Source organism: Fundulus heteroclitus, chromosome 21 (assembly GCF_011125445.2).
Source record: "Fundulus heteroclitus isolate FHET01 chromosome 21, MU-UCD_Fhet_4.1, whole genome shotgun sequence".
In the NCBI taxonomy this organism is placed as follows: Eukaryota; Metazoa; Chordata; class Actinopteri; order Cyprinodontiformes; family Fundulidae; genus Fundulus; species Fundulus heteroclitus.
Window position 1 is genome coordinate 38,544,726 of NC_046381.1, and position 24,114 is coordinate 38,568,839.

Here is a 24,114-nt window from a genome sequence, read left to right on the forward strand (position 1 = left end):
TTTGTTCAGCCGCTCTGCAGTAAACACTGATATTATTGGTCAAAAGACGTAATAGAAAACTGAGAAACGGCTTTAACATGATGACCCAAGTTTGGAAAGGGGGGCGTTAGATGGTAATAAAACGTTTTTATGACCCACTTTACATGCGGTTTACATATCTTGAATTGCTACAATTAACGGATTAAAAAAATGTGGCACACCGCCACATATGTTTTCAATAATCTTCCTGAGCCTTGAACTTTTATTCAAGTTCACAAATTTTTAAGGATTTCAAGGACCCATGTGAATCCTGAATGCATCAAGTTGATTCTAAGCCAAAACAGAAGACACCAGCCAGACATTCAATTTAATTTTTCTTCCAGTACCCAGAAAGATGATTTGCTTTCTGGGATCTATGCTTGTTATGATCCAGAAGCAGCACGATATCAGCACTTTTTAATTATCACATGTCTTTTTACCATCTCAACATTCACCTTTATTATCGCATCTTGCACTAAGGACATGCAACCCTGTGTCTTACTAAATAACGTTTAATGTTGCAAAAGATCTGGTTTAAATTAACATGATGCAGACTCTAAAAAATAGAAATGAATTATGAAGGCAGACAAACTGTTGCACAGTTGTGTTTTTATAATTACTGCTGTCAAATGCAAAGGAAACATTTAAATATAATTTAGGCATGAAATAATTGAATTAGAACCTATTTGTTGCATCATTTACTGCTTTAACTCTTTTGAACAACAGGGGACAGCTGAGCGGGACGGCACTAAAAACCCGTTTTTACCACATAAACTGTTTTAAAACCTTCATTCTGACCATAAAGATTAAAATACACAAGAACACAGAAGCTCAGACTCCTAACATTTATATTTTAACATCTTAAAACACTGAAAACCAAGATGCTACGTTAGCCTAGCGCTGATTCAACTAGCTATGTTAGCATAGTTAGCTTTAAGGGAAGCTCCGTTAAACTGCCATTTAGGAAACAGCTACTGAGAATATTGCCGTCCCAGACGACTTCAATAAAGTTAGTAGAACCTTACGATGAGCTAGAATAAGTTTTATTATACATAAATATATAGAATTAACTTACATAAATTCAGTCCCGCCATTTTCTTCCCTGACCCGCAGCTCCCAGTTCAGCCTGCGGCCTTTTTCTCCTACACTGCCCCCAGCAGGCGGTTCGGAGAACTGCATCTTCCACAATGATGGCGCCTCAACGCAGCTCTACAAGCTTATAGCGTTTTAACACTTAGCTAATCCTCTTTATATGACCCACATTTTTGACCTTTCAAATCAACACCTCAACATATATTAAAGTATTGAGTAGCTCGCTTACTTCCATATTTAATGTTAACACAGAAAAAAAAGAAAACCAGACTTAAAATTCACAGCACCAGAAGGTTTAAAACAAACAAGAAACAAGTCAAAGAAACATATATTTGCTCTTTGCTGTAATCTAAATGGCTTTCCTCCAGCGCGTACTACTGGTGCCATGATCTACATTGTAGCAGAGGTTCAGGAGGTAAAGTCCACATCTTCAAACGTCTCCCTGCAATCATCTCAGTCCCTGACCAGAGGAAAATTATCCCAGCAATCCACAAGGGACATTCTAAAACGCTTAACGTGAAAAAGCTTAACGTGGCTTAAGGTAGGAAAACAACGAGGAATCATCACCAAATTTCTCATGGCCATATCTTGTCATGAAGACTTAAGCCTGTCAAAAAAAATAAACCAAAATCCAACGATTATAGAAGATATCTCACATTAACGTTTTCTTCTTCATTGGCGCCTATGGCGAGGAAAAGGCTTAACGTGGTTTAATGTACCTAATCAACGATCAACGATCACCAAATTTCTCTTTCATATTGCTCCTAATCAGCACATAAAACTGTCAAAATGTCAAACCCAAAGTCCAATTATTATGGAAGTTATCTGACATTAAACGTTTCTGCTTTCATATAGCCAGCCTCTATGCCTATAAAATACTTAATGTCATATAACGTCCATAATAATTGGACTTTGGGTTCGATTTCTTGACAGTTTTAAGTGGTTATGATAAGCAATATATGAGAGAAATTTGGTGATCACTGAGCGTTGTTTAAGTACATTGAATCACGTTAAGCTTTTTTCTTTTAATATAAGCCTCAATGAAGCAGCAACGCGGAGAAAACGTGTGGTCACAGTAATGTACGTTTTCACGTCTGGAGCCCAGAGAAGGTGATAAAAGAAGACAGAAGTATGCTGAGGGTTGATTCACACACCGTTCCTTTACATAATCTTTATTGCTTTTTCTTATTGGGTTGAATACAGAGGAGGTGTACATCTCTTGACTCTGTGAAACACTGTCAATGTTTGCTAACAGCAGGGGACAGAAAGTGATCCAGATGACTGTCTTTTAATGCTTTGTGATTGAGGTCCAGTACACAAATAAACACTCATTAAATATGAGCTTTTAACTAAAACAGAAAAGGCTTCAAATCAAATGTCTGACTGAGAGTTGAAAAATCTAACCATATTTTCTGTGTCTGGTAACGACGAGTTCACAGTCAAGTGCTAAATGTAGTGATTGACAGATCTGAATCATGATGTCATCTGTAAAAAAAAAAAGAAAGAATGTAATCTGGACAAGCTGCGACTCAGGAGGAAAACAACATGAAGCAGTTCAAATAATGGATTTGTGAAAGACCCTGAGAGCGAGATTATACATATTTTTGATATTTATATTTGCGTGTGTAGCACAAGAAGTGACGGAGAAAGGAGAAATCATCCATAACTGAACAAATTAGATTAACATGCAAAAAAACCTAATCTAAAACTCACCCTTTAATTAATCACAATAGATTTTCACAGTTTTATATGCATTTATGTCATAGAAGAAAACTAAAAATAAACAGAACCAATAGACCCAGACAGACTGTTCTCGACTCACATACAGGAAAATCTACATAAAGCTTTTGGATTCAGAAGGATTCTTATTGCTAGTCCGAGTCTCACGTGGGCCCGCTGGGCCCTGGAGCAAGCCGGTCGGTCCATAATAATAATAATAAAAAAAAAAAAAGAAATCACCAGTTCCTCGCAACAGTTCTGCAGCATAAATGTGACATTTTTTAATACATGGCTTCTTCTCAAGTCATTGCAGACACTTAACTCACACCCACACAGAAACACGCCTGGGCTCCAAATAAATACATTAAAAACAGTCCATGTGCATTCGAATGGAAGTCCAGTATTCATATGGCCGCACACGCAGACAGGATAGACGTTAGCACAAATTCCCCAAGGAGAGGGTGGAAACAGAGAGCCAACGAGACAGAAACCAGTTCAAGAGAGAAAGGGAGCGCTCCTTCACTGACCGCTACAACGAAACATAATCCATGTGTGAAGGCCGCAGACGTTAGCCTCGCTTTGACGGCGTTACGGCTAACTGGTCCGAGTCTCAGAGCAGAAAGGACTGCTGGACTAAAGGGACCGGGCTTAAAATGAAGCTGACGTAGGACAGGAAAGCTAGCCTGTTAGCTTCTTAAATTATCATTCAAAATAAATTACTTAATAGTTTAAACTTCTACATTAAGATATTCATGAAAATATTTACAATTTATATATATTTTTTAATTTGTTTTATAAAGGTTAACGTTAGGCTCAAATCACCACTTTTAGGGCTAACTTTTTTTACAGCTTAGTGCAAAATAGACAATTTGCAGAAATGTGGCCATACATTTGTTTAATCTCTAGTAAAAATAGAGGTTTTGTCAAATTTTGACTGCTGAACATTAATGAACTGGAGTTAGCCTATTAGCCATGTAGCAAATTGACCTTAAAAAAAGTCACATCATTTATTAAATCTCTCTGCAAAACTGAGCAGTTATGAGTTTATGAAAATAAGGTTCAATGGGGTAAATTTTGTTAATCTGTGATCATTTAGAAAAAAAGGCCAAATTTTGCAGATCAAGAAAACAACTTAGGAAATTAAGAATACCATTAGCATCAACAAAAATATTTGTTTAACCAACCGAATCCCTAAAAGGTAAATTTCAATCACTGATGATTAACTAAATATACATTTTGACTGAATTGTACTGAAATGAAACCTGACAGAAAAGTACATAACAGAAACAGTTAGCTGTTAGCTTGTTAGCCAAGAAGCATCTTGACTTTAAAAAACAAAAGGAACTAGTTTTATTAGCTTCTCTGCAACTATATACAGAATTATTTTAAAATGTTACATTTACCAAAAAAAAAAAAGCTAACAAATCATTTTAGTTTTTATTTCACATTTTTGAATGATAACATACAGAGCAAGCAAGCTAATTAGCTCAAAAAGCTGAGAGCAGCTAGCTCGCTACTTATTGCTAACCAGCTGGAACAATCCCCAGTTATTCACATACAGCTACAACTAAACAGCTTTTTTATACTTTAAATGTCTAGTTAATGATTTGACATTACTAAATAATGTTTTTTAATGTTATATTTGATTGATAAAGTGTCTAGTTGTATGTGTCAGAAGCTGCTAAAGAGACCAACCCTTTCTCTCTTGACTGTAGTTAGTAGTTCTAACAGAAGAGGCGGTAGTCGTAGGTTTGGAAAATGTTAGTGCCAGTTCAGGGCAGCGATGAGCCAATCGGAGCGGTTCTGGTTCTTTATTAACTCTTGATTAGTTTTGAATGAACCCGCTACATGACCGGCCATCGCCGCCTTACAGTTCCATTATAAGCCACTGAGGTTTGATTTGCTTATGAGGTCGTCTAATATTAAAAAAGAAAAATATACAGGAAGCAAAGTTTTCTACATCGCACAAGCAGGAAAAGAGACACACACAGGCTACCCGTCCCTCTGGCCCAGTTCTCCCTGGTAAAGATCCATCTGGTAAGGCTGGTGCTGATCAACATTTAGCCCTTTAACTTGATTTTTTTTTTTTTTTATAAACATGTGCAGCAGGTTTAGGACACAAAATAGTTCACACCAACCTGTATTATTATAATTAATAATTTATCCTTCCATCTATCTCTTACACTCTGGAAACCATTTTCTTTCAGAAAACTAAAATTGATTGTCTCTAATGCTCAGCTGAAGACCTCAAGCTTTAGGTCAAGTTTAACTGTTAAGTTCAGACGTTCCCAAAGAAAACAACGACAGAGTGGAACAACAAGGAGATGAAAACTCTACAGGGACCCTTTAGAAAGGAGATAAAACTTGGACAAATTGCAGAGTGGTTCAAGAATAACTCAAGACAGACTGACATATAATACTGTAAGGGGAGTAAATGCATGTGTTTAACTGAGCCAGTGATCAGATTTATTACCTAGCGCGTAGCTAGAGCTGGACTGATTGTCTGGTCAGCGGATGCAACCATCTGCTAATTGCTACGCCTACCTAGTGTTATCCCCTTTCTAAGACAGTGAGCATAAACCACTTCTAGGGTGACAGGCAGTGAATTAGCTCTAAAATGTTGCACAACTTGTACATCTGCGCTGTCCTTAGCTGCAGTAACACCACCCCTGGCTACACCGATGAGTTAGCGCGCGTTAGCTTGGCCCGGGGTGGAAACCCAGCTGGCGCCGGTTTAACCGGGCGAGCCGGAAGGAAGACGTCGGATTTTAAGGGCTACATCCAGAGCTGCTTTAGCAGTTTCAGTTAAAAAGCGAAAGTTGAGGTAAACTGAACCTGGAACAGGTGTTAGTGCTGCTACGTGTTAGCATGCCGGAGGCCCTGTGAGTAGCCCTAAAACAAACACTAGGGGGCGGCGATGAGAGACAGGCCAGAGACATGCTCACATTCACACTCAAAACAAAAAAAAAAAACATTTGATTTGTTCAGTTAAAATAGGAAAATCCACAAAACAAGAGCTCCCCTCCCCACACCTAAATATCATCGCAAACACGCAGAAAGTGAGACCGCCGGGCGCCGCGGTCCAACCCTCTGAATAAACATGGAATCAACTGAAAATCAGAAGGAGGGGAAATAAACACGCGGCGGTGGCTGCTGAGGGATCAATAGTGTGATGGATTTAAAAAAGGAACAATGACAAACACCCCCACACACGCATCCACACAGAAGTGCGACTCTGACGGCTTCATGAAGGCGTTCATGCCCCGCAGAGAGAGATGGGAGGCCAGCAGCGACCCTTCTGCGTTTTCCAGTTACCAAAGCTGTCCTCAGTCCCAGGAAGAGACGCCAGCAGAAACAGCCGGACGCCACGTCTTCCACCGCGCTCACTGTTCGCTTACAAACATCAAAAATGGAGGCTCAAACCGGCGCCGGAGCCAAAGAAGAAGAAGAGTCTGTCCTCGGAGCGGTTTGAGCCTAAAGCCACAGCGTCCCGTCCTAAAGGTGAAGTGGTCCAGTTCTGCTAAAGGCCCGCTCTCGTTTAAATACAGGAGACCGTGGGCCGACGCTCCGTCCGTCTCCTACGTTGATCATCGATTCTCAAAACAAAAATCTAGAACAATAAATCGTAATCATTTCATCTTTTTATTGCTGAAATATAGATTCCCCGCACAAAAATAGTAATCATTGTCATCATAAAAAGCTATAAAAAAATTTAGATCCATCTTCCGTAATAATGCAGATAAAGATATAGCAAAAAAAAAAAAAAAAATCATCTTTTAGAAGTCGGACTAGTAGTAAGGCACTTCAAGAAAACGAGGTCTCTGTCCGTCAGGAGAACATTTTCTGAGCTGGTTTGCATCGTCATCCAGGCGTAGCGTCCTTCCGTCGTATGGCACTGCGGTGATGGGGGGGGGGGCTCCCTTCAGTCTGCCCCCACCATGGGAGGCTCCCCGTTGGGGAGGATGTGCTCCAGCGGGGGCTTGGTGTGGATCTCCAGCAGCCCCTGGATAAAGCCTTCTGCAGGGGCGGCGCCCCCTGGTGGGGAGGTGGAGGGATCTTTGGCGCCGTCTGGTGGAGCGGGGGAGTCGGTGCTGGTCGTCGTCTTTGATTCAGTAGCTTGGGGAGGATGCGGCTCTGCAGAGGCGTCTGCTTCTTCTGGAGATGAATCAGCTCGATCCTCCTCTTCCTCCTCCTCCTCCTCCTCCTCCTCCTCCAGCGAGGCTGAATCCTCCCTCTGGCCCTCCTCCTTCAGGTCCTCCTCCTCCAGCTCCTTGGCTCCCGCGGCGCCGCTCCCGCACTCGCTCTCGTTCTCGGAGGGCGGGCAGGTGGAGGTGGGGGTCGGGGCGCAGGAGTCTCCGTCCTCGCTGGCGTCGTCGTTGGCGCCGGAGGAGCCGTCGGCGCCGCGGGGCCTCAGGTGGATCCTCTGGTGGCGCACCAGGCTGTGCTTCAGGGTGAAGGTCCTCTCACAGGTCTGACACTTGTAGGGCCGCTCCCCTGGAGGAGAGAGGAGACAGGAGGAGAGTCAGAGTCAGAAACAGGCCTCAGATGTCACCTCCTGCTACATTAACCCACTACTGACAGTTAGCATTTGTTTTACAGATTTAGCACTTCTGGTTAGATGTTAGCAACGTTTGGTAACTTCTAAAGCAAAGATAGCTCCTCCCTGCTATCCTGGCCATCTTTGCTTTCTATAAATAAACTTTAACTTCGGACGCAGGATTCAGGATAAAACCTAAAACCAGAGGAAGCTTTTCCCGCCAGGCGACGCTAACGGATCCTCTGCTCACATTACGCTCCGTGGATCCGCTGTAAGTACCAGATGGACTCGGGTCCTGCGCCTTCTGATGACATCACTATACATGGTTGGTTTAACGTTTGCTCAATTTTGCAAAATATTGTAATTGGTCTGGAAAACCTACTAAAGTAATTATAGCGGGTGTAGGTTTTATTCCAGAGCGGGATTGCGGTTTGTAAACGGACAATTTTACGAAGAAATTCTCCATGGTCCCTGCGCCTCCTGATGACGTCACATTATGGCAACACCACTCAAACAAACTACATAGAGCCCGCGGTCTGCATTTGTAACGAATCAATTTTATTTAGTTAATTTAGCGGTTTCTTTTTTCTCAAAAGCTTCAGGCTTAAAGATCAACATGAAAAAAATGTGAAATCTTAGCAATTCAAAATAATCAACCGACTTTAATTGATAAAAATGAGGTAAAATATTTAGGTATAATGATTAACAAGGACCACACTGGAAATTATAGAACAAATATTCAAGCCATTTTACAAAAAAAAAAAAAAAAAAAAAAAAAAAAAAAAAAAAAAAATGACAGTTGGCTCAATTTTTGGAAGAATATTGTTAACAAAAACGGAAGGGATAGCCAGATTAATTTATCCAGCATATATCTTAAATATACCAAATACTACAATAAAAAATTAATAAAATTCATCACAATTTCATCTGGAATAATAAAAAAAAACATGTGATCAGAAAGAATGACATAGTAATATCAGTAGTATATTCAATAATGAACGTTATTGATTTTAAAGTGATGAATGCCGTGATTAAATTAAAATGGCTGCAGACTTTTATTAAAAATTAATAGAGTTTATGGTTTATTTTCCCTTCACAACTTTAAAAAAAAAATTGGAGGAAGGAAATTTCTCTTAAGATATAACTTTGATCCGGCAAAATTAAATTGTCAGACTAACACACAAGCATTCCAAAAATATGTTAAAAGTTTTCATGTCTCGATTAAGTTACTGGAAAATAACCGTAAATTAACAAAATAAAATTTATTTGTAACAAATGGAGACCGCAAGCATAATGTAGTTTGTTTGAGTGGATTTGCCGTATGATGACATCATCGGGTAGCGCCCGAGTCGATCAGGTACCTACAGCGGTTTATGGGTAACATCGGGCCTGGCCAGAGGCTCCTGCTGGGCGGAGCCTGTCTGTGCAGGTGGGCGGAGCCTGTCTGTGCAGGTGGGCGGAGCCTGTCTGTGCAGGTGGGCGGGGCCCAGGTGGGCGGGGCCCAGGTGGGCGGGGCCCAGGTGCGCCTTACCTGTGTGGGACCTCATGTGTCTGGTCAGGTCCTGCAGGGACCAGAACCTCTTCCCGCACTCGGTGCAGATCTTCTTCCTCTTGTCCACGCGTCCTCTCGCCGCCTCGCCTCCCTCCTCGTTCTTTGGTTCTGATGCCTCTTCGTCGCTCCTCTCCTCCTTCTCCTTCTCCTCTTCCTCCGACTCGCCGCTCTCCCCCAGGTCGCTCTCCCCTCCTCGCTCTCCTCCTTCGTCCTCCTCCATCTCCTCCCCCTCCTGCTCCGCGGCGTTGCACTCCGTCGTCTCCTCCTCCTTCGCGGGCGAAGGTGCCTCCTCCGTCGGCGCCTGCGCCTCCTCTGAGAGATGCGCCCTCTCGTGGCGCGCCAGAGTCGTTGCGTAGCGGAAAGTCTTGGCACAAACCCGACAGACGTGTTTGTAGTCGGCCTGCTGCCTCGCTGCGGGGCTGCCGGCCGAGGAGCCGGAGGGAGCGGTCTTCTCCTGGTCCTCGGGGGTCTCTGGCGCCGCATGGGGAGCGGAGGAGGCGGAGGGAGAGGAGGAGGGCTGTTCTGGTGGCGGGGCGGAGGAGGAGGCAGACAGCTTGAAGTCGATGAGCTTCTTGCCAAAGTTCAGGTCGAGGCTCTTGTTGCTGTGGCAGTCGTCGTCGTCCGTGTTGTCGGCCTGCAGCAGATGCAGCAGAAGAAGAAGAAGAAGAAGAAGAAGAGCAGGAAACGGTTACATTACCCAGAAACCTCTCTGGTTGAAGCCTCTGCAGCTTTAGGACAGAATAAACCGGGCTGCAGCCCTGGGTCCTGTCTGCCAGGCTGACGGTACCTTGCTGCCCGGCGCAGGCGGCTTTCCTGCTGCTGCTCTGGCCTCCGGCGCCCCCTGCTGGTCGGCCTGCTCACTGGTTTCTGTTTCCTGCTGTTCTGCAGGTGGACTGCTACCTGTGAGGCAAACAAGTGGTTAGCTCGTTGCTAACGCTTTGTGAGTGAGGAAAGAGGAGCAGGCTGGCCAGGAGGCCCCTTCACCTCCTGCCGGCAGCGTTTAATGTTTTTAATGTTTAATGTCGGGATGTTAATCAGCAACAAAATAAAAACTAATGATTCAACAGAGAAACTTGATAAAAGGAGGTTATTATCAAGTGATTTGAACTGTTCTGATTGGCTGACCTTGGCTTGCTTTGGGGGCGGGGCTTAGCTGGGAGACTTCAGGAGGGGCGGGGCTATTAACTGTGGACGCCGGGGCTGACTGTGTGGCGCCGGCGGGCTCCCTGGTGTCTGGCGGCAGCTGCTCCGTCTCTGACTGGCTCTCTGCAGAACACAAAGCAGTCGGTGAGAGGAGGCGGCGCGCCGCGGCTCTCAGAGCGGCAACAACACGCGGCGCCGCGCTCTGACCGGCGCTCTCCTGCGAGCCGTCGTCTCCCTCCTTCTTCACCATGGCGCCGTTGCGTCGCAGCGTCCTGTGGGTCACGCCGTGTTTGCGCAGCAGGTGGCGCTCACAGTTGGACTTGGTGGAGAAGAAGGCGTCGCAGCGAGGACACGGGAACGGCTTCTGGCCTGAAGGAGACGGAGCAAGGCTTCAGTCACTGAGCTGAGGACGGCGCAGATAAGGGACCATAGCCTACAGGAGCAGCTCTAGGAACCTGAGAGCCAATCAGGGTCCGGAGCCCTAGTTTAGCACCCCCCCCCCCAGCCAAATCGGAGCTAACTGCGCTAACTCATCAGTGTAGCCAGGGGTGGTGTTACCGAGTTGTCTTGGACAGAGGCAGCTAAGGACAGCTCAGAAGTTGTGCAACATTTTAGAGCTAATTCACCCTAGAAGTGGTTGATGCTCACTAGAGAGGGGAAAACACCAGGCAGGCGTAGCAATTAGCAATTAGCTGCATCCGCTAACCAGACCATCAGTCCAGCTCTGGCCACTGAGGCCAAAGCAGACATGTCTGCTCCTCTGCAGGTACATTAAAGTGCAGGGACTGGGTTAGAACCAGGAAGTAACCCTGATTGGCTGATGCCAGAAGGAGCTGGATTGGTCAGAGTTACCTGTGTGTGTGAGCATGTGTCTCTGCAGCGAGCTCATCCAGGGGAAAACCCGCGGGCAGAAGGGGCAGGTCATCTTCTGCACCGAGTTGGAGTAGGCGTTCTTCTTCCCTTTGGTCTGCGGAACCGTCATGGCCGCCGGCCTCCCCTCCTCACTCGAGCGGCGCTCCTTCTCCTCTCTTGCTGCGGCGCCTCGGTCCGTCTCTGTCGGGGAGAGTCAGAGTTTAGCGGAGCTTCGTTTGCTCGTGTCGCACCGTCTGGGCGGCGCCTCACCTCTCTTCGCCGTCAGCTCTGCGGCGCCGGTCTGCAGGTAGGTGCTGAACTTGTTGGTGTCGGTGGTGGCGAGCATCTTCTCCACGCTGGCGAACTCTCCGCTGGACTCCAGGTCGATCCCGCCGCCGGCCGCCGCCTTGGCTGCCAGAGCTGCGGGCTTCTTCCTCGACCGTCTCCTGTGGAGAGAGAGAGAGTCACGGCTGCTCAGGCGTCTGCGGCGCCTCAGCAGGGCTGAAAGGAGGCGAGCGTACCTGGAGGACCTGTCCGACACCTCCTCGCTCGCCGTGTCCAGGGCGGCGGAGGGGCCGGGGGCCTCGGCGGCCGGGTCGGCCTGCGAGGACGAGGGTCCGGGCGGGGGGGGGCCCTCCAGCATTCCCTGAGCCGCAGAGACGGAGCTGATGATCTGAGCGATGGACGCCAGCGGCGCCAGGTCCTTGGCGGCGGGCGGCGAGGAGGTGGGCAGGGCGGGTTTGGGCAGCAGCGGCTTGAGGCGCTGAGCTCGGGCGGCGGAGGGGGGGGTGGATGCGGGGGGCAGCTGGTAGCAGCCCAGCGGGGGGTGAGGCAGCGGGGGAGGCGGGCTGCTCTTCTCCTCGGCGGGCGGCGTGTGCTGCGGCTCGGCGACGGCGCCCTGCTCCGTCTTCGGCTCCGCCTCCCCGCCGCCGGCCGCCTCGCGGCGCTGCCGCTTGCTGGGGATGGACAGGTCGATGGGCTGGTCCAGGTCGGCGCCGTCGAAGCCGTGGGCGGCGCCCTCCGTCTTGATGGCGGGGGACGGCGCCTGGCTGCCCCGCCCCTTGGCGGAGAAGTCGAGCGGCTGGTCCAGGTCGGCGGCGTACAGCGTCTCCTCGGCCTTCACCTGCGGCGCCGGGCCGGGCTGGCCGAGGCCGTTGAGCGGCGGCGGCGGGGGGGCGAGGGCGGCGCCGGGCAGCAGCGTGGTGATGTGCGCCTCGATCTCCCTCTCCTGCACCTCCGGGTGCTGCTTCAGCAGGTGGTGGATGCAGTTCCTCTTGGCCAGGAAGGCGGCGCCGCAGCGCCGGCACTCGAAGGGCTTCCTCTGGCAGCCGTTGTGCGTGCGCAGGTGGATCTGCAGCGCCCGGTACGTCTTCAGGTCCTCGCCGCAGAACCGGCAGGTGGTCTCGCAGCCCGTCTCCGGGTCCTGCGCGGCGGAGGGGGGCGCGGCGGTGATGGCGGCGGCGAAGGTGACGTACTTGATGTTCTTCTCGATGTCCTTGCGGGACGTCTTGGCGTGCTTCTTCCTCAGGTGGCGCTCGCAGTTGGCCTTGACGGTGAAGGGGTAGTGGCACATGCGGCAGACGTAGGGCCGCTCGCCGCTGTGCGTGCGCAGGTGGCGGATGAGCGTGGCCTTGTCCGGCGCCACGTAGTCGCACATGTTGCACTGGTGGGGCAGCGTGCCCAGGTGGAAGCGCATGTGGGCGTGCAGCGCGCTCGACAGAACGAACACCTGGTCGCAGAAGCGGCACGGGAACGAGCCTCTAGCCGCCGCGCCGCCGCCTTTAAGCCCCGCCCTCCTGACGCTTAGCCCCGCCTCCTCCTGGACCGCCGTGGCGGCCGCGGGTGGCGAGTCGGACGGCGCCGTGTTGCCGTCGCCGGCCGACTCGGCGTCTGTGTGAGCCCCGCCCCCCGTGGAGGAGGGGGGCGTTTTGAAGAGGGAGGGGGTGGGAGGAGGCAGGCTGGGGCTGATGCAGCCCAGGGAGGCCTGCTGGGAGCTCTGCAGGGGAGGAGGCGTGGTGGTGCTGAGGCTGGAGCGGGGGCTGATGGGAGGTTTGGGCTTCAGAGGAGGCATGGCCTTCTGAGGCAGGAGCTGACCTGGAGGAGGAGAGAGGAGGTCCAGTTTAAAGAATCTAGGTTACACTGAGGGAGGAAAGGAAAGGAGGGAGGGAAAGAGGTAGGAAGGAGGGAGGGAAGGAAGGAAAGGTAGGAGGGAGGTAGGAAGGAAGGAAATGGGTAGGAAGGAAGGAAGGAAGGAAGGAAAGGGAGGAGGGAAGGAAAGGAGGGAGGGAAGGAAAGAGGTAGGAAGGAAGAAGGGAAGGAAAGGAGGGAAAGGAGGGAAGGAAATAGTTAGGAAGGAAGGAGGGAAGGAAAGAGGTAGGAAGGAAGGAGGGAAGGGAGGAGGCTAGTAAAGGAAGGAGGTAGGAAGGAAGGAAGGAAGGAAAGGGAGGAGGGAGGAAAGGAGGGAGGGAAGGAAAGAGGTAGGAAGGAAGAAGGGAAGGAAAGGGAGGAGGGAGGTAAGAAGGAAGGAGGGAAGGGAGGAAGGAGGGAAGGAAAGGAGGGAAGAAAAGGGAGGAGGGAAGGAAAGGAGGAACAAGTAGATAACAACAGGACAGGGAATAGAACCTAGAATGTTTCACCACATATCCAGACGTATCAGAACCAGACGCATCAGAACCAGACGTATCAGAACCAGACGTATCAGAACCAGAACCCTAACCCACCCAGACCGGGTCTCCTGCTGAAACACTCACCAGGAAAGCCCGGCGCCTTGGCCAGAGGCGGCAGTCCCAGCTGGTTCGGCGCCGCCGCCGCCACCTTGAGGATCTGCTGGATGTCGGCCAGCTCCATGACGCCGGTCCCGCCGGACTCTCCGGGTCGGCAGGAGGCGGCGCCGGCGGTGGCGGCGCCTCCGTCGGGCTGCAGCAGGAAGCCCGTCTGGAAGGGCTGCAGGGACAGCAGGCTGAGGGCGTCGCGCTGCGACAGGCCCTGCAGGGCGGCGCCGGACGCCTCCAGCAGCGGCAGGCTGAGCGCCGCCAGCCCCCCCAGACCCAGGGCCACGCCCAGCCCCCCCGGCAGGAAGGAGGCCGGCTCCACGGGGATCACCCTGATGCTGTCCAGGTGCGCCTGGTGGATCTCGTCATCGGTGGGGCCCGACTTCACCTGGAAGGAACAGAACCGTGAGCGGAACCAGAAGGAACCCGACAGAACCACCGACCCGGCAGGACCCCCGCTAACCTTGGAGCGGTGCTGCAGGCCCAGAGCCTCCAGGAAGCTGGACTGCTCCGACGGCGGCTCTCCGTCGTCCCGCCGGGCCTCGCCGCCGGTCCCGGCCCGCTTGTCGCCGTTCTCCGCGGGGTTCTCCGGGTCTCCTGGTGCGGCAGGGCTCTCCGTGTGGGAGGTGGTCTTATGGAGGTCCAGGGCGGAGCGCAGCGGGAAGGCCTTGTCACAGGAGTCGCAGACGAAACGGTGGAACTTACTGATGCAGCGCCGCAGGTTGGTCTCACACCACACCTGGAGGAGGACAGACGGTCAGAACCGTGAGGGGAGCCTGGCGGCAGCAGGGAGGAGGCTACCTGGACTATATGAGGGGGCGTACCTGGGCTGTGTGAGGAGGCGTACCTGAGGAGGCGTACCTGGACTATATGAGGGGGCGTACCTGGACTGTGTGAGGAGGCGTACCTGGGCTGTGTGAGGAGGCGTACCTGGGCGATGTGGGCGAACTTCTTGCAGGAGAAGTCGATGAAGGCCAGGTCGTTGAAGCCCGTGGGGATGGAGGGGTTGTTCTGGATGAAGGGCCGGCCGCTGGGGTCCTGGGGGAGGAGCTTATGGACGCCGGCGTTGTGCCGCAGGAGGCCGCGGTGCGTCCGGAAGGACAGGCAGCAGAAGTCACACCTGCAAAGGAGGAGAAGCTGGAGTCAGCTGGAGAGCTTTACTCTGACTCCTGCAGAAGAACTAAAATTATTTACTAGACGTTAAACATTCATTGATGTCCGGCCTGCAGAGGAACCAGCACTTTATTTACATCCCTCCATCCCAGCTCCTCCTCTCCATCCCTCCTCCTCTTCCTCCTCTCCATCTCTCCATCCCTGCAGAGCAGCCGATCCTCTTACCGGCTGCTTAACCAGGATTTACCGCTAAATATTCTCCTTCCTCCATTACAGGCTCAGCGCCGCCTGCTCACCTCTTTCTCCTCCTCTTTTATTCATCTCTCTGTCTGTCTTTATCCTTTATGTTTAATTATCACTCCTTCCTGCAGTTATTTAAGCATTTTCCTGTATTTCCATCATCCATCCTCCATCAATCAATTCATCCATCTATTTAACCATCCATCATCCATCTATTCATCCATCCGTCATCAATCAATTCATCCATCTATTTAACCATCCATCATCCATCTATTCATCCATCCATCATCAATCAATTCATCCATCCATCTATCATCAATCAATTCATCCATCCATCATCATCATGGTGTATTGGTTGGTCGTCACTTCCGGTTTGCTTTTCCCGACGTGGTTAGAGGTTGTTAGCCTAGCTTTAGCTTAGCCTAGCCTCACAATGGCTCTCCCCCGTTCTCTTCCCTCCGCTTCTCCGTCTCTGTCTATGTCCCCTATCTCCTGCTCTCTGTGTCAGATGTTCAGTTATTCCTCTGCCTCCTTTAGTGATAATGGTACTTGTAATAAATGTAGTGGTTTTGTAGCTTTGGAGGCAAGGGTGTCAGAATTGGAGACCCGGCTCCGTGCTATGGAAAACCAGCTGATAGCCCCTCTGCTAGCGTGGAGCCACATAGGCCTAGCGTTAGTTCACTTAGTGGTCCTCCAGAAGCACCCGAGCAGCCGGGTAAGCAGGCTGGCTGGGTGACAGTTCGTAGGAAGCATAGCTCTAGATTTCAGCCCCCAGTTCACCACCAACCCGTCTGCGTTTCTAACAAATTTTCCCCACTCAGCGACACACCCGCTGAGAGGCCGACCCTGATTATTGGGAGCTCTATAGTCAGAAACGTGGCACTAGAGACACCAGGGACCATAGTTAAATGCCTGCCAGGGGCCAGAACGAGCGACATAGAATCTTACCTGAAACTCCTGGATAAGCGTAAATACAGTAAGATTGTTATTCACGCTGGCGGTAATGACACCCGATCACGCCGATCGGAGGTCACTAAAGTTGGTGTTGCTTCGGTTTGTGAGTTTGCTAAAACAATGTCGGACTTTGTAATTTTCTCTGGTCCCCTGCCTGATCTGACCAGTGATGACATGTTTAGCCGCATGTCATCATTCAACCGCTGGTTGTCTAGGTGGTGTCCTGAAAACGACGTGGGCTACATTGATAACTGGAGAACTTTCTGGGGAAAATGGGTGGGTAACCTTAGTGTAGCCTTTAAAACTATCCTAGATTCAATTGGTTTTGTTCAAAATGTGCATAAACCGATGCACTCTTGGCTTCATACTTTAGACCTTGTTCTGACATATGGCATTGATTGTAAAGAATTAACAGTATTTCCTCACAACCCTGTCCTATCTGATAATTTTTTAATAACATTTCAGTTTAATCTAACTGAGTTCTCCACCCCCAAAAGACGGTTCCATTATAGTAGCTTTTTATCGGACAATGCTGCAACAAACTTTAAAGAGTCTGTCCCCTTTTTAATATCCTCAGTATTGCAGAAATACCCTGCAGATAGCAGCAATGTTGTTTCTTCCCATTCACAAATAAATGTCTTTGTTGACGGTGCGACTTCGTCATCGGGTTCTGCATTAGACAATGTAGCTCCCTTGAAAAAGAAGGTGATTATTCACAGGAAGCTGGCTCCCTGGTTTAATTCAGAGCTGCGTTCCTTGAAGCACAATGTTAGGAAATTGGAGATAAAATGGCGCTCTACACACCAAGAGGAATCCTACCTAATTTGGAGGGACAGTCTATTGTTGTATAACAAGACCCTTCGCAGAGTTAGAGCAGCATATTTTTCATCATTAATTGGGAATAAAAATAATCCTAGATTTCTCTTCAGTACAGTTGCCAAACTTACTCAGAGTCTCAGCTCCGTTGATCCATCCATTCCCTTAGCTCTTAGTAGTAATGACTCTTCATAAGTGAAATTGATTCTATTAAAAATAAAATAATTGGCATCCTCCCAAACATGATTACCTCGTCCTCAGTAAGTGAGGCAGCGTTGGAGGAATCTTTAGAACCTGCGCAGTGTCTGAACTGTTTAAAAGCAGTAGAGCTTTCTGAGCTATCTAAAATTTTAGCTTCATCTAAACCTTCTACCTGTATGTTAGACCCAATCCCAACCAAGTTGTTTAAGGAGGTATTCCCTTTGATCAGTGGTCCTATTTTAGACATGATTAATCTATCCTTAGTAAATGGATATGTACCAGAGGCTTTTAAAGTAGCTGTTATTAAACCTTTACTTAAGAAGCCATCTCTTGATCAAGATGAGTTAGTAAATTACAGCCCTATATCTAACCTATTTCTTATCTAAAATTCTTGAGAAAGTAGTTGCTAATCAACTTTGTGAACATTTACAAAGTAATGACCTACTTGAGGAGTTTCAGTCAGGCTTCAGAGCTCATCATAGCACTGAAACAGCTCTGGTGAAGGTCACTAATGATATTCTCATGGCCTCAGATAATGGACTTGTGTCTATACTTGTCCTGTTAGATCTCAGTGCTGCATTTGATACAGTTGATCACAATATTCTCCTACAAAGACTTGAGCATACTGTAGGGATTAAGGGAAAAGCATTAGGCTGGTTTAAATCTGATCTGTCGGACAGATTCCAGTTTGTTCATGTTAATAATAAATCTTCCTCAAACTCTAGGGTCACCTGTGGAGTACCACAGGGTTCAGTCCTTGGACCAATTCTATTTACTATATATATGCTTCCGATAGGCAAAATTATCAGACAGCATGGGATTAATTTCCACTGTTATGCTGATGACACTCAGCTATATTTATCCATAAATCCTGATGAATCCAATCAGTTACTTCGACTGCAGTCATGTCTTGATGACATCAAAAGCTGGATGACTTTAAATTTCCTGCTTTTAAATTCTGACAAGACAGAAGTTGTAATCTTTGGGCCAGAGTCCTCAAAAAATAAACTTCCTAATCAATCACTTAATCTGGATGGCATTAACTTGGCCTCTGGTAATAAAGTAAAAAATCTTGATGTTATTTTTGACCAAGACATGTCATTTAAATCCCATATTAAACAGGTTTCCAGAGTTTTCTTTTTTCACCTCAGGAATATCGCCAAAATTAGAAACATTCTGTCCAGGAGTGATGCTGAAAAACTAGTCCATGCATTTGTTACTTCAAGGCTGGACTTTTGTAATTCTTTACTATCAGGAAGTCCACAAAATGCAGTTCAAAGCCTTCAGCTGATTCAAAATGCTGCAGCAAGAGTTCTGATGAAAATCAACAAGAGGGATCATATTTCTCCAATTTTAGCTTCCCTTCATTGGCTTCCTGTTAAATCAAGAATAGAATTTAAAATTCTCCTTCTAACGTATAAAGCCCTTAATAATCAAGCTCCATCATATATCAGAGCTCTGATTACCCCGTATGTTCCTAACAGAGCACTTCGCTCTCAGACTGCAGGTCTGCTGGTGGTTCCTAGAGTCTCTAAAAGTAGAATGGGAGGCAGATCCTTTAGCTATCAGGCTCCTCTCCTGTGGAACCAACTCCCAGTTTTGGTCCGTGAGGCAGACACCCCGTCTACTTTTAAGACTAATCTTAAAACTTTCCTTTGTGACAAAGCTTATAGTTAGAGTGGCTCATGTTACCCTGAGCTACCTCTATAGTTATGCTGCTATAGGCTTAGGCTGCTGGAGGACATCAGGGTCTATTTCTCTCTCTCTGCTGAGTTCTACTGTTCTCCAGTTTTGCATTGCTTGTCGTCATTTCAGCTTTTAACTTTTTGTTCTCTCTCTTTTTTATTCATAGAAGGTACACCTGGTCTGGCGTTCTGTTAGCTGTGACATCATCAGGGGAGGCAGATCATCCTCTATTACCATATAAACCTGCTGGGTTTCCTTAGAGAGGAAACTTTCTGACCAAACTGGAGGATTTGATGGAATCTGACTTTGGAAAGAGCCTTGATGATGACGTGATGTTAATTGGAGCTTTATAATTATAAGTTAGTTGGATTGAATTGAATCATCATCATCCATCCCTCCCTCCTCCCTCCTTCCTCCTCCTCCCTCCCTCCATCCCTCCCTCCTCCCTCCATCCCTCCCTCCCTCCTCCTCCCTCCCTCCTCCCTCCTCCTCCCTCCTCCTACCTCAGCACGGTGTCTGGATGGGTGTCCATGTGAGCGTCCAGATCCAGTCTGGAGCTTTATAAATAAAAGTTAGCTGGACTGAATTGAATCATCATTATCCATCTATTCATCCCTCCCTCCCTCCTCCTCCATCCATCCCTCCCTCCTCTCTCCTCCCTCCCTCCTCTCTCCTCCCTCCTCCTCCCTCCCTCCATCCATCCCTCCCTCCTCCCTCCTCCTCCCTCCTACCTCAGCACGGTGTCTGGATGGGTGTCCATGTGAGCGTCCAGATCCAGTCTGGAGCTGCAGGTCTTGAAGCAGATGGGACACGGCAGCAGCTCCTCCTCTGAGCCCTGGACCGGTGCCGCCTCCTCGCCGCCGCCGTCCTCCGTCACCTGAACACAGAACCGACCCGTTACCGCTCCTGTCCGGCACCGACCGGGTCCGGTAGGAGGAGCGAGGCGGTTACCTTCTTGGCGGGCGGCTCGTCTCCGGCCTCGTCCTCCAGGCCCTGCCGCCGCTTCACGGAGGGACGGCGCCGCTTGGTGGGGGAGGGGGGGCTGCTGAGGGGGACCAGGCCGCTGGCCGGGTCCTTGTCATGGATCTTCATGTGCCTGAAGAGAAAGAGACGTTTCAGGCTGGTTCTGACCACACAGAACCACAGCAGGAGTTCTGGGAGAACGTTCTGATCCAGCTCAGTGTAGCGGGAGTGGGCGGGGCCAGGAGTGCTAGGTGGAAGGAGACGAGGAGAGGAGACGAGGAGGGGGAGAGGAGGAGAGGAGACGAGGAGAGGAGACGAGGACGGGAAGAGGAGAGGAGGAGAGGGAGCAAGAAGACGAGGAGAGGAGGAGAGGAGACGAGGAGAGGAGACGAGGAGAGGAGACGAGGAGAGGGAGCAAGAAGACGAGGAGAGGAGGAGTGGGAGCAAGGAGACGAGGAAAGGAGAGGAGGAGAGGAGAGGAGGGGTGGGAGCAAGGAGACGAGGAGAGGAGACGAGGACGGGGGAGAGGAGAGGAGGAGAGGAGACCAGGAGAGGAGACGAGGAGAGGGAGCAAGGAGACGAGGAGAGGAGGAGGGGGAGCAAGGAGACGAGAGGAGGAGACGAGGAGTGGGAGCAAGGACACGAGGAAAGGAGGGGGAGAGGGAGCAAGGAGACGAGGAGGGGGAGCAAGGAGACGAGGACAGGAGGGGGAGACGAGGACAGGAGACGAGGAGAGGAGGAGAGGGAGCAAGAAGACGAGAAGAGGAGAGGGAGCAAGGAGACGAAGAAAGGAGAGGAGGAGAGGAGACGAGGAGAGAGAGCGAGGAGAGGAGGAGAGGAGGAGTGGAGGAGTGGGAGCAAGGAGACGAGGACAGGAGACGAGGAGAGGAGACGATGAGAGGGAACAAGGAGACGAAGAGACGGAGCAAGGACACGAGGAGAGGAGACAGAGAGGGTCTAAGGAGACAAGGAGAGGAGACGCCATAGAGGAAGCAAGGAGACGAGGAGAGGAGAGGGAGTGAGAAGAGCTAAGGGCGCAAGGAGTATAAACAAGGAGAGGAGATAAAGAGAGCAAAGAAAGGAAAGGGGAAGCAAGAAACAAAGGACACAAGGAGATGAGGAAGGAAAGAAGGGAGAGTAAGGAAAGTTGCTAGGAAACAAGGGAGGATGATTTTGGAGGAACCAAGTGAAGAAGACGAGACGAGAGTAAAAGAGGAGAGGAAGGAGGGATCAGAGAGGGAGGAGGTGACGTGAGGAGGTGCAGCTTCAAGGTATCATCTATTAATAGATCATCAGGCAGCCGCTGGACGACCATAAGAGGTCCTGACCGTCAGTCAGCAGATCTGGGAGCAGCTGACAGGAAGCTGCTCATTAACCAATCAAAGCCCAGGAAAACAGCCGGCCAATCATGGAGCAAAGTCTGCTGCAAACGGACCCGTGACCCCTCAACCGTCCAATCAGAGAGAAGCAAACATGCAGAGTCAGCAGAAACAGAGAGAGAGTAGACAGCTGCTGTGGGAGGAGGAGGAGGAGGAGGGATGAAAGTAAAGAAAAGTTGGACGAGGGGAAGAGTGAAAGAGGAAACAAGGAAAGGAAGCAGAGGAGAGGAAAAGAGGAAACAAAAAGAGGAAAATGAGATTGAAAGAGGAGAAATCAGAGAAAAGGGAGAGTGATAAAAGAAGGAAAACAGGAAACCAGCGGAGGGGGAGAGTGGAGAGCGTTAACGAGGCCTAGAGGACAGGAGTGAGGATACAGGAAGAAGGAGACACAACGAAAACAAAGAGAGGAGGAAGCAGGACGGTGGAAGAAAGTGAGGAACAGGAGGAATTTCCTCTCAGGTTTCTGACCAACATTCAGTCTAAATTATCTGGTTTTCTGTTTGAGGAGCAGGAGGAGCTCAGATCCTCTCGCTGCTCCTCAGCTCCACGTCCTGAGGAGGGGAACCTCAGAGGAACCCAGGAGCTGCGGTCCTGGTTCTGCTCCCCGTCTGCAGTTTGCATTGTAAATGAGAGCGTCACCAACTCCAGGGCGGGACTGGAAAAACCGGCTCTCTGCTCCACCTGCACGGCCCCTTCAGGGAACTACATTACCCATCATCCTCTCTGCTCCACCTGCACGGCCCCTTCAGGGAACTACATTACCCATCATCCTCTCTGCTCCACCTGCACGGCCCCTCCAGGGAACTACATTACCCATCATCCTCTCTGCTCCACCTGCACGGCCCCTTCAGGGAACTACATTACCCATCATCCTCTCTGCTCCACCTGCACGGCCCCTTCAGGGAACTACATTACCCATCATCCTCTCTGCTCCACCTGCACGGCCCCTCCAGGGAACTACATTACCCATCATCCTCTCTGCTCCACCTGCACGGCCCCTCCAGGGAACTACATTACCCATCATCCTCTCTGCTCCACCTGCACGGCCCCTCCAGGGAACTACGTTATCCATCATCCTCTCTGCTCCACCTGCACGGCCCCTTCAGGGAACTACATTACCCATCATCCTCTCTGCTCCACCTGGACGGCCCCTCCAGGGAACTACGTTACCCATCATCCTCTCTGCTCCACCTGGACGGCCCCTCCAGGGAACTACGTTACCCATCATCCTCTCTGCCTGAGGGAGATACGAACGCTTCAACGCGTTTTAATGTATCCCATGATCCTCTGCTGCTCTACGGTCTCTGATCTGCATCATCCAGCGCCTCCTGGTACCGCTGCTGCTTAGAAACCCGGACCGGTTCTGTTCATGTGGGCCCGGTCTGCTGCTGCTTAGAAACCCGGACCAGAGGCTAGAGAACCCGGTCAGAACCTCTACTCGCCGACAGCGCTCGATGTTCAACTATTGGGTTTGTTAGACAAGGAGAGCCGTCTGAGTAGATGAGAGTGTTTGTAGAACCCGTCCAGAACCGGTCCTAATTCGGACCTTTGCCGTTGATTATTTTCTGTTTGTTCTGGTTCTGTGTGGCTGGTTTCAGGTTCTGCTCTGATGTCTAGATGCAGGTCCGTCTTTTGGACCTTTCCAGTTTTTGTTCTGGTTCCGTGTCACAGTTTGTGACCTTTGTTTTAACCCTGAAGGTCCGGTTTTGATTAAAGCAGCAGCAGAACCGCCTGAGAACCCGTCCACAGCTTCTCCGTGTCTGTGAGGGAGAGAGCTGCAGATCAGACGGTTCTGGGTCAGAACCAGCGACCCGGGAAGCAGCAGAACCAGGGCATAAATGGGCCGTCTGTGTCGGCCGGCCTGCAGACATTCCTTCCAGCCCACGGCTCCTCGGACCGGCACACAGAGGTCCAAACGTTCGTCTCTGAGTCCGGACCAGGACCGGCTCCAGAACCGCCTTCCAGCAGAGCTCCTGCTGCAGCGCCGTTGATCAGCGCCGCAGTCTGGACCTCGCTGATAAAGATGGGTGGAGTTCTGCTGGCTGTCAGACGGGCCCACTGGATCTGAACCTCCCCCCACTTCCTGCCCCCCCCCCCCCCCCCCGCCCCAGCAGGACCACACCGCTCTGAGTCAGTGGGTGGAAACTAAACACACCACCTTGCTAAAGTATTCACACCCCTTCTGGTCCGTTTGGACCGAAACGAGCAGATCTGCTGGGACAGAACAGACGGATTCCTGCTGGACGCTGATTATTGATTCAACAACAATAAATGGATGATAGAAAAAAGTAAAACAGAATAACAGTTGTCCTTCCTTATGCATTCTATCATGTAGGTTAATATTACATCATCACATCCTCCCAACCAATCACAACGCAGACCCAGGAAGCTCCACCCCCTTCACAGAGTTCAGAGTTCACACGTTCTGTTTTCTTTTTTTTTAATTTTTTAGTTTTGTTAAAAAGTTGACTGAATAAAGGGTTGAGTTTGAATTTAGAGTTTGTGTCTGTATCTAAAACAAGTTATTAAAATAAATGATTTTAATTTGCTGATAATTATAAGTTATTAAAATAAATGCTTTTAATTTGTTGATAATTATAAGTTATTAAAATAAATGTTTTTAATTTGTTGATAATTATAAGTTATTAAAATAAATGTTTTTAATTTGTTGATAATTATAAGTTATTAAAATAAATGTTTAATCTGTTGATAATTATAAGTTGTTAAAATAAATGTTTTTAATTTGCTGATAATTATAAGTTGTTAAAATAAATGTTTTTAATTTGCTGATAATTGTCTATATCGATCCATATTCTTGTTAAATGGCTGTTTCCATATTGTCCAGCCCACATTCTTATAGTTTTCTCTGCTGAATGTTAAACCGTGCTGTGCTGTGATTGGGCGTGTGTGCGCTGCACTGTGATTGGTCATGTGTGCGCTGCGCTCTGACTGGTCATGTGTGCGCTCTGATTGGGCGTGTGTGCGCTGTGATTGGCCGTGTGTGCGCTGCGCTCTGATTGGGCGTGTGTGTGCTGCGCTGTGATTGGTCATGTGTGCGCTGCGCTCTGATTGGCTGTG

The 24,114-nt window shown here is 49.3% G+C and overlaps 1 protein-coding gene across 3 annotated transcripts in view; it reads right to left on the reverse strand.

Moving 5' to 3' along the window:
• Positions 1-2,251: 2,251 nt before the first annotated feature.
• The window catches only part of rreb1a (ras responsive element binding protein 1a), a 53,899-nt gene continuing 32,036 nt past the window's right edge, over positions 2,252-24,114 (reverse strand). For 2 of the 3 annotated variants that reach the window (XM_036125557.1, XM_036125558.1), the window contains 13 exons: positions 19,646-19,790; positions 19,426-19,571; positions 14,615-14,804; positions 14,148-14,423; positions 13,664-14,072; positions 11,435-13,007; positions 11,184-11,359; positions 10,914-11,114; positions 10,269-10,430; positions 10,044-10,184; positions 9,706-9,818; positions 8,898-9,552; positions 2,252-7,323 (listed from right to left, as the gene is read on the reverse strand). In XM_036125557.1, coding sequence (XP_035981450.1) covers positions 6,752-7,323; positions 8,898-9,552; positions 9,706-9,818; positions 10,044-10,184; positions 10,269-10,430; positions 10,914-11,114; positions 11,184-11,359; positions 11,435-13,007; positions 13,664-14,072; positions 14,148-14,423; positions 14,615-14,804; positions 19,426-19,571; positions 19,646-19,790 — 4,759 coding nt within the window. In that variant the 3' untranslated portion in view covers positions 2,252-6,751. Of the gene's footprint in view, positions 7,324-8,897; positions 9,553-9,705; positions 9,819-10,043; positions 10,185-10,268; positions 10,431-10,913; positions 11,115-11,183; positions 11,360-11,434; positions 13,008-13,663; positions 14,073-14,147; positions 14,424-14,614; positions 14,805-19,197; positions 19,248-19,425; positions 19,572-19,645; positions 19,791-24,114 lie in introns of those variants that run through there. The other variant, XM_036125559.1, reaches the window with a different exon arrangement.